General features: G+C 42.3%; 1 protein-coding gene across 2 annotated transcripts in view; it reads right to left on the reverse strand.

The window, feature by feature from the left end:
* Positions 1-5,466, reverse strand: part of SH3GL3 (SH3 domain containing GRB2 like 3, endophilin A3) — an 84,025-nt gene extending 78,559 nt beyond the window's left edge. For both annotated transcript variants that reach the window (XM_063448980.1, XM_063448979.1), the window contains exon 1: positions 5,267-5,466. In XM_063448980.1, coding sequence (XP_063305050.1) covers positions 5,267-5,311 — 45 coding nt within the window. In that variant the 5' untranslated portion in view covers positions 5,312-5,466. The remainder of the gene's footprint in view (positions 1-5,266) is intronic.
* Between the last annotated feature and the right edge of the window lie 6,595 nt (positions 5,467-12,061).

Consider the following 12,061-nt stretch of genomic DNA (forward strand, 5'->3'; position numbering starts at 1 on the left):
AGAAGTGACTGTTAAAAAACTAAACTAGGTAAACTGTCAGTTTCATTTAACAATATATATTTTGATTGAGTAATTCTGACCAAACATGCATTCTGTGTATATGCCTCTTTTGTTTAAGGCTTATCAAAACACCTCCAAATTGTACTCAATGCCTTTAGAATTAATAGTAGCCTTGATTGAAACAATTTAAATGGCATTCGGGGAATGTGAAATTGACTTAGACACCAAAGGATGTTCTGAAGACTCTCGTGTTTTATAATTATATGATTTGTAGGAAATAGTTCTTTCAGTCTCTTAAGAAATGATTACACATCTTTCAAAGAACTCATTGTACTCCAAAAAAACATGCATTTTATCTAAACTGTACCTGTCGTGGTACACACACAAGTTAGGTTCATTTTAAATTCCACAATTATTGTCCCAGTAGAAATGTTACCATATATATCGATTTTAACTTCAAGCTCTTTAAAATGTTGTTTTCTATCCCATCTATTTATCAAATTGCTTCATTTGATCCGTGTGTCAGAAGCACAGAGGGTCTAATGCCATTGGGTGACAAGAAGAGCGACAGAACAGTTGTCTCAAGCCAGCATATCAGCGTCAGCAGTGATGGAGCAAGAGCTAATCGCAACAGACAGAGGTCAACAATGTAACAAGAAAAATGGCACTCCATGATGGAGGTGTTGGCACAATGGGCAGCTGGTAAATAGGATTATAACATCTCCCAAAGCATGTCCTGACCGGTGAGACTAAAGTTGCAAATTATTTGTTACACTCTATGCCCGGTATATTATGTCTGCTAGTAGACTTTGAAAGGCAGAATACACACAGCCAACACTTTCACATTATTTATTAAGTATTTATAAAATACAGCTATGTCAATATAATGTACCAAGCACCTTGCTAGGTCATTCACACTTCTGAAATATTGTAAAACCACATTATTGCATAGCTTTCATTTTTGCTTTTGCTTTGAGATTATGACACTCAGATTGTAATGCATTGTATTGTTTTATGCTAATTGAAAAAAAATTGCCATTTCTTTAGAGGGTTATGCTATCAAACAATGATAAACAATGAAAGATAGAAAACACACTCAGTGGGTAAAAGGTAAAAAAAAAAAAAGTCACAACAATTACCCTTAGTTAATAGTATTGTAGATAAAAGGACTCCTCTTGGTCCTCAATACAATATAGAAAAAAATACCCAAAGGTAATCTACAATACAAATATTTGTTGGGTTATGCTATGTATATCAAAGTCATCTTTTGTTTCTGCTGTTTGGTTACACAGTAATATAGGTTGTAAAGACTCACATCCATCATGTTCAAACTTTCACACATTTTAATTTCTTATGTTTATCCAAAACAAGGTGAAAAGTACAATATGAAGTGATTCCCAACCGTGTAACAAAGTGGGGAATGCATTATAAGCATTGCTTCATATCAGGGGTAGTAATCACACCACAGATCCGTGACATGCTGTTAATTGTTTCATAATTAGAGATGTCCTGAATATGGTCAGAGCTTAAGAACATTCCGAGCACCATAAGCACAACAGCACAATATAGTGGTGGCCCTTTTGTAAATAGTCAAACAAGTTTAGAATAGTTCGACTTATTACCTCTGTCCGCTGGATGATGTTCCCCACCTCCACTACTTCAGACAGAGAGTTAGAAGTCTAACATCTGATCATGTTGTTTGCCTCCTTCACTGGTACCTGAACCAACAGGTTACTGCCGCCACCTTAAAGGACCACTATAGTGCCAGGAAAGCATACCCCTCAGGGTCCCACTCTCGCCGCCCTGAAGGGGGAGGAAGGGGTTAATCCCTTAGCTTTTTTCCAGCGCCGGGCTCCCTCGGCGCTGGGACTCTCCTCCCTCTTCTTCCGTCATCGGCTGAATGCGCATGCGCGGCAAGAGCATTCTCAATGCTTTCCTATGGACACTTGCGTCTTCTCACTGTGAAAATCACAGTGAGAAGCGCGGAAGCAATGAGACAGTCACTAGAGGCTGGATTAACCCATAGGTAAACATAGCAGTTTCTCTGAAACTATGTTTCAGCAAAAAGGGTTAATCCTAGCTGGACCTGGCACCCAGACCACTTCATTAAGCTGAAGTGGTCTGGGTGCCTATAGTGGTCCTTTAAAGGCACAGCAAGCGCATACGTTCAGAGCTATAGCGTCTAAAAGGCTCTAGATTTGTGAGCATAAATCTCTTTAACTTTCAGTGTGTATGCGAATTGTCTATAACAATTTTGCACGTATTTCTCTACTTTCTGTTTTTCCAGTTACATATGAGAAACACCCTATATTGTATGGGTAAGCTTTGTATCTAGCGCTGCACTATTCCACTGTGTGTACATTAAGGGGATTATTATCTAAACTTAGTTTCCACACAAAGTGGTATATATCTGTTTTTTTGGGTTAATACGAGTGCTATAGCTGCTTAAAATCAACCTAATACTGTATACAAAGACCACTAAGCGCCTCACTTCACCCGTATAAGAAAAACATTGTTTTTTCTTTTCTGTTTTATATCTGATCATATTGTTGAGAGAGAGAGTGAGTGAGTGAGTGTGTGAGTGTGTGGTGTGATGGGGGAGGTTGAAGAGAAACTTTCAGATCTCTAGTATTGTTTTAGTCTTTTACAGCTTATTCATGTCACTAAACAATACAGGAGTAAACAGTTCAATAAAAATGTTAAGGGTTGTTTACTAAAATGAAAATTACCAGCTAAAATTTTAAGGCTAAAATAGCTGAACTGGAAAAAAAACTCAATTTTAGCTATGCTTACAGTTTCGTCTCTGGCCCCCTGGCAAAGAACTAGAACAACAAGTCCTCTTAAGCAGCAAGTGCCGGTTCGGATCCCATTATTATAGCAGCTCACAACAGTCCGCTAGCATATAATATCTCTTGCAGCCACCAACACTAGAAATGATAGCTGCTGTCATCTACTACCAGTTTCGTCGGTCTGTTTAACCGTAACTCATCCTCCATGTCTTTATATTCCGCTTACATTACTTCTTCAACTGGAAATTAATTTCAGCTGCTTCCAGAACTAAAACATACAGGGCTATTCATTAAACACTGGATTTTTTGGCAATTTGCAGATTTACCAAAGCCAACTGCGATCAAGATCCAATCTGTCTGGCTGGTTCTGTAACATTCAGAAAATCACTAATACCTGCATCCAAATCAACACGAAGGACAGGAATCGAAGATTTATTGAGCACATGGCGGCCGAAGATAAAACGAATGCATCCGGCAGAAGCCACATTCGCAAATTAACATTTCCATTCTTTTTTGTATTGCAGCCAGAGGGCAGGTAGTTAGGATTGGAACTTCAGACTTGGATTGAATTAATTATGTCTGGATTTCAGCCGTCCAGTGGCGTTTGGTCCGACCAAAGTCTGGACCAAATTCAGGCCCAGTTGGGGCCTGATTTACACAAACCAGATATTGTTAAATTTTATCAACAATGTCTGCATTTTGATGTCTGAATGGCCTCATCCAGCAGCGAATGGTCTTGCCCTATTCGTTACAGAGCCATTCGGACTTTTGTGAAAAACTCTGATAGGCCACCAATATTCCCTATGGATGACACGTAAAGCCGCACATGCACCCTAGATGTGGTCACAACAAAACTAATAAAATGCCATCTTTCACCCAACACGTCGACCATTATAAGGCTTGCACAAACAGAAAAGGAGGCTAGCCACAATTACGAACTGAATATTGATATAAACAGAAAAAATATTTGCAATTCTTGCTAAGGATATTTCTCTAGTCTGAGAAAGAATTTAGATCCGAACAAGGCATTGTTTAGAACACATTTATGTACCGATATGTGTTGTGGTGGGGCCTTGCTTGCATTTTAATGAGACATTCTAGGCACCACATGTGCAATAATGAATGGAATAAACAGAACATCAAAAAAAAGCAATTTTTTTCTTACTGTATGATTCCAGATATGTGATTTTTGCAAAGGAAACTTGCACCGGAGCAACACCACAATTATTTACTAACCCATGTGACATAATCCGACAATGCACTAACACATTTGTGTTTTATCACCCTAGAATGTCATATCATCAGTTTACGATGTGTCTCCTACAACAGTTCATATAATTACTGTCATTTACTTTCTAGCAGTTTCCTAAATAAGGCACCCATTATTGATTACAATATTGATCCTGTTGTAACCCATGAACCCAATCATTGGAATTCAGGAAAAATTCATAGCTGTACCGATTCGCCACCACAGAAATGGTGACAGATTTTAAAATGTCCATTTACCATTAGAATAAAATAGATGAATCACGCAGCAACGTATATACGGGTACATTGAAACAAACACCTGTAGTAAACAGTAAATAAACAAACAAAGTGGGTATATACCAAGGTTAGGCAGTCGTCAGATAATATATTTTAAATGCATTTGAGCTGATGTCATGTCTAAATAATGACTTCTGGAATAGCTGTGATGCAAGATAAAATATGCATCCACACATATGCACGAATTAATTAGCACCCAGTGGAAAGCATGTGACAATTAAATCAAAGCAGATGTTGGGGGCTATAAACATTGTATAGGAGACACAGACAATTATCACAGCAACACAATTGAGGTAATTGCACTGTTTGCAGAACAATTTTGACATCTATAAAATCTAGAGATACCTGTAGAAAATTAAGCTAGGAAGCAGAATTGAAACATGGATTTTTTTTGTTTACAATTAACAGATCTCTACACCTTATACCCATGCATTCCCCCTCCAGCTGTTTATTTTTCTTCAGAATGCATTGTAGTATTAATACAAGATAAAAAAAAGTGTTGAGTAAATCTAAATAACTCCCATCAGATCTGCCAATAAAGGATATGATAGAACATGTCTTTTCATCAGACACTCCCTTGCTGTGTCACAATGTAGCACAGCAGCCAGTTGAATAATTGTGTTTACCTCGAAGGAAGTGGTGGATAGCCTGTGTGTGCAAATCACAGGGCACATGTGTTGTGTACATTGTATACAGTCCTGTCACCTTGTACCTGTTAGGAGAATGTATCAATCTCACATCATACATGGGTTCATTATATCTTATTGTGTTTACATGATCTGGTAACCCAGCTACAGGAAGGACATCAGAGAGTTGGACTGGCTGTGTGTAAGATGAGAATGTGATGTACACTGTGTATTGGCTTCAGCTATAAAACACTTTTATTTATGAACAAATAGAAATGAAATGACAATTCAGGACCCATGCTTTACCTGGCTGGCTTTGTGGAACTGCTTCTTCAGACCTGCCACTGACATTCTCTCATCAGTTCCCCGGTTTATAGCAGTGTGCACTTTAACTCCTTTGGCAGCTGGAGGCTGGCAGTGTGCACTCAGTGAGTGTGATCCAGGGGGGGCGCTCAGCGGGCAGTGCAGCGAACCTCAGGCCATTCCAATTCCAGAGAATGGAACGTTCAGCGTTCGCTCAGGGAGCACAGCGAGAGCGAAACACGCCTAGTCACTGGGGGGAACGCCCCCTTCTATTGGATTGGCCAAGACGCATAGATATGCAAATTAAGGGATGATTTACCGCCCTGCTGAGTGATGGTTGCAAGGAGTCTTGTAGTGGGACTTGCAGTGTAGCTATGGTAGTATGATGTTGTTGTGGTGTAGCTATGGTAGTAGTGTTTGATACAGTCAGTAACTATGTAATTAGCCTTCTTGGAAGTTTTATTGTGTAGGGATATGTACTATGTTGTACTCATTTGTGCATTCCCAACAGTTTTTGTTTTTTTACAAAATATACTCATTCTGTCTGTTTTTTTTTTAAAATGCATTTCTATTAATGATAGATGATTATTACAAGTGTATGCATTTGAAAAAAAAAAAATTGCCAGTTAATTTTAATTTCTACTCCTTTTTAGATACCCCTCCCCTCACAAGACCCAAAGACATCTGAAACAACCGTCTGGGGTTGCAGTTTCTGTAGAGTTGACAGACTTGCTAGCATTTTGCTTTCACATTACCTTTGTGGGTGGCAGCAGGCTGAGTTTAAATATGTTTTAATACCTGAGCATAGAGTAACCTAATGGCAAATCAATTTTTTTTTTATATCAGTTCTAAGATTCCTCATGTATTTTGTTTTAACTTCTATTTTGCTCTAACATTAACTTCCATTGGGATCTACGTTTTATGGCAGCCTTACTAAGGATCATAACTTATCAACATTTGGATTTACACAGTTTGCCCAAATCTGATCTATTCATTTCAATTCCATGCAGCCTATGTGGTGGAATATCGGTAAAAATAAATTTAGTAGGCCGAGATTGCCACGTGGTATGTGCACGTGCATATGCTGATGTATCGGTCGGTTGGTTGCACGTGGCAACGATACAATCAGTAGTGTACGGAGCATGTGCAGGAATACAGGATATGCGAGTATTCCCCTCCTCCATTGTGCTGGGCAAGCCATGTGGTCAAACAGGAATTTAGTCTCTATTCTGTTGATTGGGTAAGAGTACGTGTAGGTGGAACTGATTATAGGAGGAGCTATATGTCTATATAAGGTGCCTACACTGTACGATCAGGGCTCAGATTTTAGCTTTTTTTGGTGACATTAGTCCCTCTGAGTCCTGGTCGGTGAATCGAATAAAGATCTCTTCCTTCCTGAAGAAACCTGTGTCCATCTCTCTGTGCTTGGCTTCCGTCAGTTTCTCCGGTATCATTTGGTGCATTGGCCGGGAATCTCATCGTTCAACGGTAGCTGAGAGTAGAGGCGTGAGACGGTCTATCTTTGCCCACGCTCCCTACGGCTGCACCCCTGAACTTTTGCGTGGACCTCCCTTTGTCTCGGCGCCACTGGTCTGTTGTGCAGGAGATCATCGGCCTCTACGTAGTAAGTGCTGGGGTGCCCCCGTCGATGAGTGTGAACTCAGGTTCAGGAACGAGGAGGTAAGACGACTACTGTTTTAGACGGTGGACCCACTAGGGGTATTGGATACCGATTGTGCGGTAGGCCCATAAGGGGTTTGTATTGTGTATGGAATTGGCCCCCTCAGTAGAGGGAAGGAGCGAAGGCACACCGCTCGTAATTAAACGCCCTGTAGTCAGCCCGTTTAATCTTGGTTTGGAGTCAGGCTGGGTCCTGTGTAAATAGCCCAAGCCGGACACCGGTGTCTTGTCTAGACTAGCGTATCTAGGGTGTATATTTTGTTCGCTAGGTCGGAGGTACCGGGAGACTAAGCGGCGCCTGTTGTATATTCTGTCCGCTAGATCTCAACCTATCTTGGCTAAGTGGGAAGGCGTGTAAATTTGGAACCCACTAGACTATTGATAGAGTAGATAGACTAAGAGGGTTCTGTGTAAATTCCGCCCTCTAGTTCGCTATATGTGGTGCTTGGGCAGCGACGGCTAACCAAAACGGATGTAAATTTTTTAGGTAGTCCCTCCAGGTACTGGCCAATAGATTAGTTGGGAAACTGTAAATGTGTTAAAAATTATTGTAGTAGAGTGTATATCTTGCTAGATAGCGTGAGCTCTGCCGTCTAGCGAGAGTGTGAATAGTGTGTAACTGTATCATAGCGCACGGTACCATAACCATGTATTATAATTACTGATACTGTAAATAACCACTAATAACTGTCGTTTATGTTGTATGTTTAACATCATAACAACTACTAACTGAACTGTGACTTTAAAATTGTACTTTAACCAATGCTAACCGTACTATAACTACTGTTTGTAAAGACGATGTTACTAGGGTGTGTTATAGACGGGTGTAACAGCTTTGTGCGTACGGTAATTCCCTGTATGTTTTGTTGTGTGCGTTTGGCCTAGTAACCGTACCACGTGGTGCTGTTGCCAAGGGGAACGAGTGTGACTGTTGGACGTGTGTTTGTTTTGCTTCTGTTGGAGACGACGCTCCGTTGCTAAGTATGGGTGCGTCGGATTCAAAGATCATTGATCCCTTAGAATGTATGTTAAGGAACTTTAAAAAGGGATACTATGTACATGATTTTGGAGTAAAGATGTCCCCAACACGCCTGACTACTTTATGTAGTAGGGAATGGCTTGCCTTGGTGGCTGCATGGCCTCCACGTGGTAGTCTTGATCCTAATCTGGTGCAGCGCGTACACGTGGCTGTATCGGGTAGGCCTGAAATTTACGGCCAGTTTCCGTATATCGATTGTTGGAAGCGGGCCGTAAATGACTTGCCAAAATGGATCAGGGTATGCCACGAGGAGCAATCTCGCCTCATGTTGGCCAGAACTCGTTTGTCCACCAAGGCCGTGATTACGCCCATTCTGGACACGCCCCCTGAGTCAGAGATCCCCTTGCCGCCCCCTTACTCCTCCTCTACAGGAAGAGGAAGAGGAGGTGCTGCTAGTAATATTACTCCCCTTGCTCCGTTGTCTCCACCTACCCCCTCCTCTAGCTCAGAGTCTAGCCCACTTGCTTTAAACCCTCCCCTTCCGGTACCTACCCCTATTAACCCCAACTATCCAGATTTGGCGTCATTTCTGGTTCCTGGTCAGGCTCCTCCCAGCCCGGCCCGGAATATTCTACTTACTGATCTTCCCTTCAGTAAAGAAAAAGCGTCCCCTTCTTACTACCCCTCGACCGGAACCCATAACTGACCTTCCTCAACGAAGGCCCATACTAACCCGACAATTGACCGGTACCCTCCAACCCCGACATTATCAAATGCCTCTCCGACTGACACCGGGCCCGACACATATTAATGGTGAGGGTCAGTTACAACATGCTGATCCCGTATTTGTCTATGTTCCCTTTACCACTACTGATTTATTCAACTGGAAGACCCATAACTCCTCCTACACAGATAAACCTCAAGCCATGACAGATTTGATTACCTCTATAATCCAGACATCCAGCCCACTTGGGCTGATTGCCAGCAATTACTTATGACATTGTTCAATAACGAGGAAAGAACTCGGATAAATCAGGCGGCAATTAAAGAGCTTGAAGAAGTGGCCCGTACTCAAAATCAGGCAAACCCGGCAGCATGGGCTGCAGCCCATTATCCAAACGCAGATCCGAATTGGAATGTTAATGGCGCAGATATGGCCCATTTAAGAGCTTACAGGGACGCCATTATTGCTGGCATGAAAGCCGGAGGGAAAAGGGCGATCAATATGTCAAAGACGGCTGAGGTATTGCAGAAATGTGATGAGTCGCCCAGTGCCTTTTATGATCGATTATTGGAGGCATACCGGTTGTATACCCCCTTTAATCCAGAGGCTCCTGAGAATTCCCGGATGGTTAACTCTGCCTTTGTCAGCCAGGCCTATGGAGATATAAAGAGAAAATTACAAAAGTTAGAAGGGTTTGTAGGGATGTCTATAACTCAACTAATGGAGATAGCAAATAAGGTTTATATGAATAGGGAGACAGAGACAAAAAAGGAAGAAGAACGAACGATGAGAAGGAAAACAGATATGTTAGCAGTAGCTATCGAGGGTGTAGATAGAAGGAAAAAGGAAGTGTATAGGGGAACTGAGAAAAGCGAGAATAAGTGGAATAGGGAGCCTTTAAGTAGGAACCAATGCGCATACTGTACGGAAGAAGGGCATTGGAGAAGTGAGTGTCCACAGAGGGAACAATATGAGAGAGATAGAACAAGGGCAGGATATAGTAAGAGAGGCAGAGCGAGAGGAAGAGGAGGCCCTGGAGGAAATGGTGGGAATAATAGAGGAAGCGTTCATGGGGATAGGTATTACCCAGCAGCGCAGAGACCCCGAGAAAGAGAAGATAGAGACTTTGTGGGTTTGGCTGACACTGTCATGGAAGACTATTGATACCGACCGGGCTCCATCCCCCTTGGCCGAGCGGAGCCTATGGTCGATGTAGCAATAGGGGGAAAAAGGAGTTCTTTCATGATCGACACTGGTGCTGAACATTCTGTGGTGACTAACCTGGTCGCTCCTCCTTCAGGAAGAACTATCACTGTAATAGGAGCAACTGGGAGGAGTGCTGCTAAACCGGTTCTTAAAAGTCGACTCTGTACACTGGGAGGCCACGTAGTAAAACATCAGTTCCTTTACATGCCTGAATGTCCAGTCCAACTTCTAGGACGAGATTTGTTATCGAAATTACAAGCATAGATAACATTTCAGCCTAACGGAACGACATCCTTGAAGTTTAATGGACACTCAGGTATAATGACATTATCAATACCGAAGGAAGAAGAGTGGCGACTTTATACAGTGTTGACCAGCCAAAACCCTAAGAGTGATGAATCCTTGTTTAATATACCAGGAGTGTGGGCAGAGAATAACCCACCAGGACTTGCTCGCAATATCCCATACGGATTGAACTAAAACTTGGGGTTTATCCAGTGAGCCTAAGACAATACCATATTCCCCAAAAGGCAAAGAAGAACATACAGTCTTATTTGGCTAAGTTCACAAGGTATGGTATCCTAAAATTCTGTACTTCCCCCTGGAACACCCCATTGTTGCCTGTTCAAAAGCCTGGGACAGATGAGTATCGCCCTGTGCAGGACTTGAGAGCAGTCAATGATGCGGTAGTAAGTATACATCCAGTTGTGCCCAATCCATATAATCTGCTTGCCTTAATTCCGGGCGGGGCTACTTACTTTACAGTTTTGGACCTTAAAGATGCTTTCTTTTGCCTACGAATTGCTACAGAAAGCCAGTGTATCTTTGCATTCCAATGGGAAAACGCTGTAACGGGCTCGAAACGCCAGATGACTTGGACAAGATTGCCCCAAGGGTTTAAAAATTCACCTACCCTATTTGGATCAGCATTAAGTCAGGACTTACTAGACTTCAAGTCCATCCCAGGAGAATGTGTACTACTACAATACGTAGATGATTTGTTGATAGCGGCAGTTACAAAAGAGATATGCCAGCAAGCAACATATGATTTACTGCACATTCTTTGGAAGGCAGGATACAAGGTGTCCAAGAAAAAAGCTCAGTTGTGTCAGCCAACTGTCAAGTATCTGGGATTCCATATCTCTGAAGGTCAAAGGATAATGGGGCCAGAGAGAAAAGAAGCTGTATGCCAAATACCAACACCCAAGAATAGAAGACAAGTGCGAGAGTTCTTGGGGGCAGCAGGCTTCTGCAGGATATGGATTCCCAGTTATGCGATATTGGCGAAACCCCTCTATACAGCCATAAAAGGCACAGAACGCGATCCCTTCCTGTGGACCATCGAACAGCAGAAGGCATTTGAGGATGTTAAGAAGGCATTAATGAGCGCCCCAGATCATACACGTCCATTCTACTTATATGTACACGAGCAAAGAAGGATGGCTGTGGGAGTACTGACACAGTACTTGGGATCATGGCAACGACCTGTTGCATATATGTCTAAACAACTGGATGCAGTGGCCAGTGGTCTTCCACCTTGTCTAAGAGCCGTAGCTGCCGCCGCCCTGCTGGTAGCCGAAGCTGATAAGCTCACTCTGGGTCAGAAACTCTACGTGCGAGTCCCGCACGCAGTGCAGACGTTGCTAGACTATAAAGGCAATCACTGGTTTAGCAATAACCGTATGACTAAGTATCAAGCTATGTTATGTGAGAACCCAAGAGTGCATCTTGAAACTGTCAATAACTTGAATCCCGCTACCCTTTTGCCACAACCTACTGAGAGTCAACATGATTACCTGGAGGTGATGGATGAAGTGTTCTCAAGCAGACCGGACCTTCGTGATTTTCCCATCCAGAACCCCGATGTCCAGTACTATACAGACGGCAGTAGTTACGTGAAAGAAGGGATTCGCTACGCAGGATACGCAGTGACAACCATAGACAAGGTGATAGAAGCTCGGCCATTGTCAAAAGGAACATCGTCACAGAAGGCAGAATTAATCATACTCACACGAGCGTTACAATTGGCTGAAGGATTGAGGGTAAACATCTATACGGACTCAAAGTATGCATTTTTAACCACTCATGCCCATGGAGCCTTGTATAAAGAAAGAGGACTACTGAACTCAGAGGGTAAATAAATCAAGTACGCAGCGGAGATATTACAACTATTGGAAGCCGTATGGGAGCCGAAGGAAGTTGGTATCAT

This window comes from Pelobates fuscus, chromosome 3 (genome assembly GCF_036172605.1).
Source record: "Pelobates fuscus isolate aPelFus1 chromosome 3, aPelFus1.pri, whole genome shotgun sequence".
Taxonomy (NCBI): Eukaryota; Metazoa; Chordata; class Amphibia; order Anura; family Pelobatidae; genus Pelobates; species Pelobates fuscus.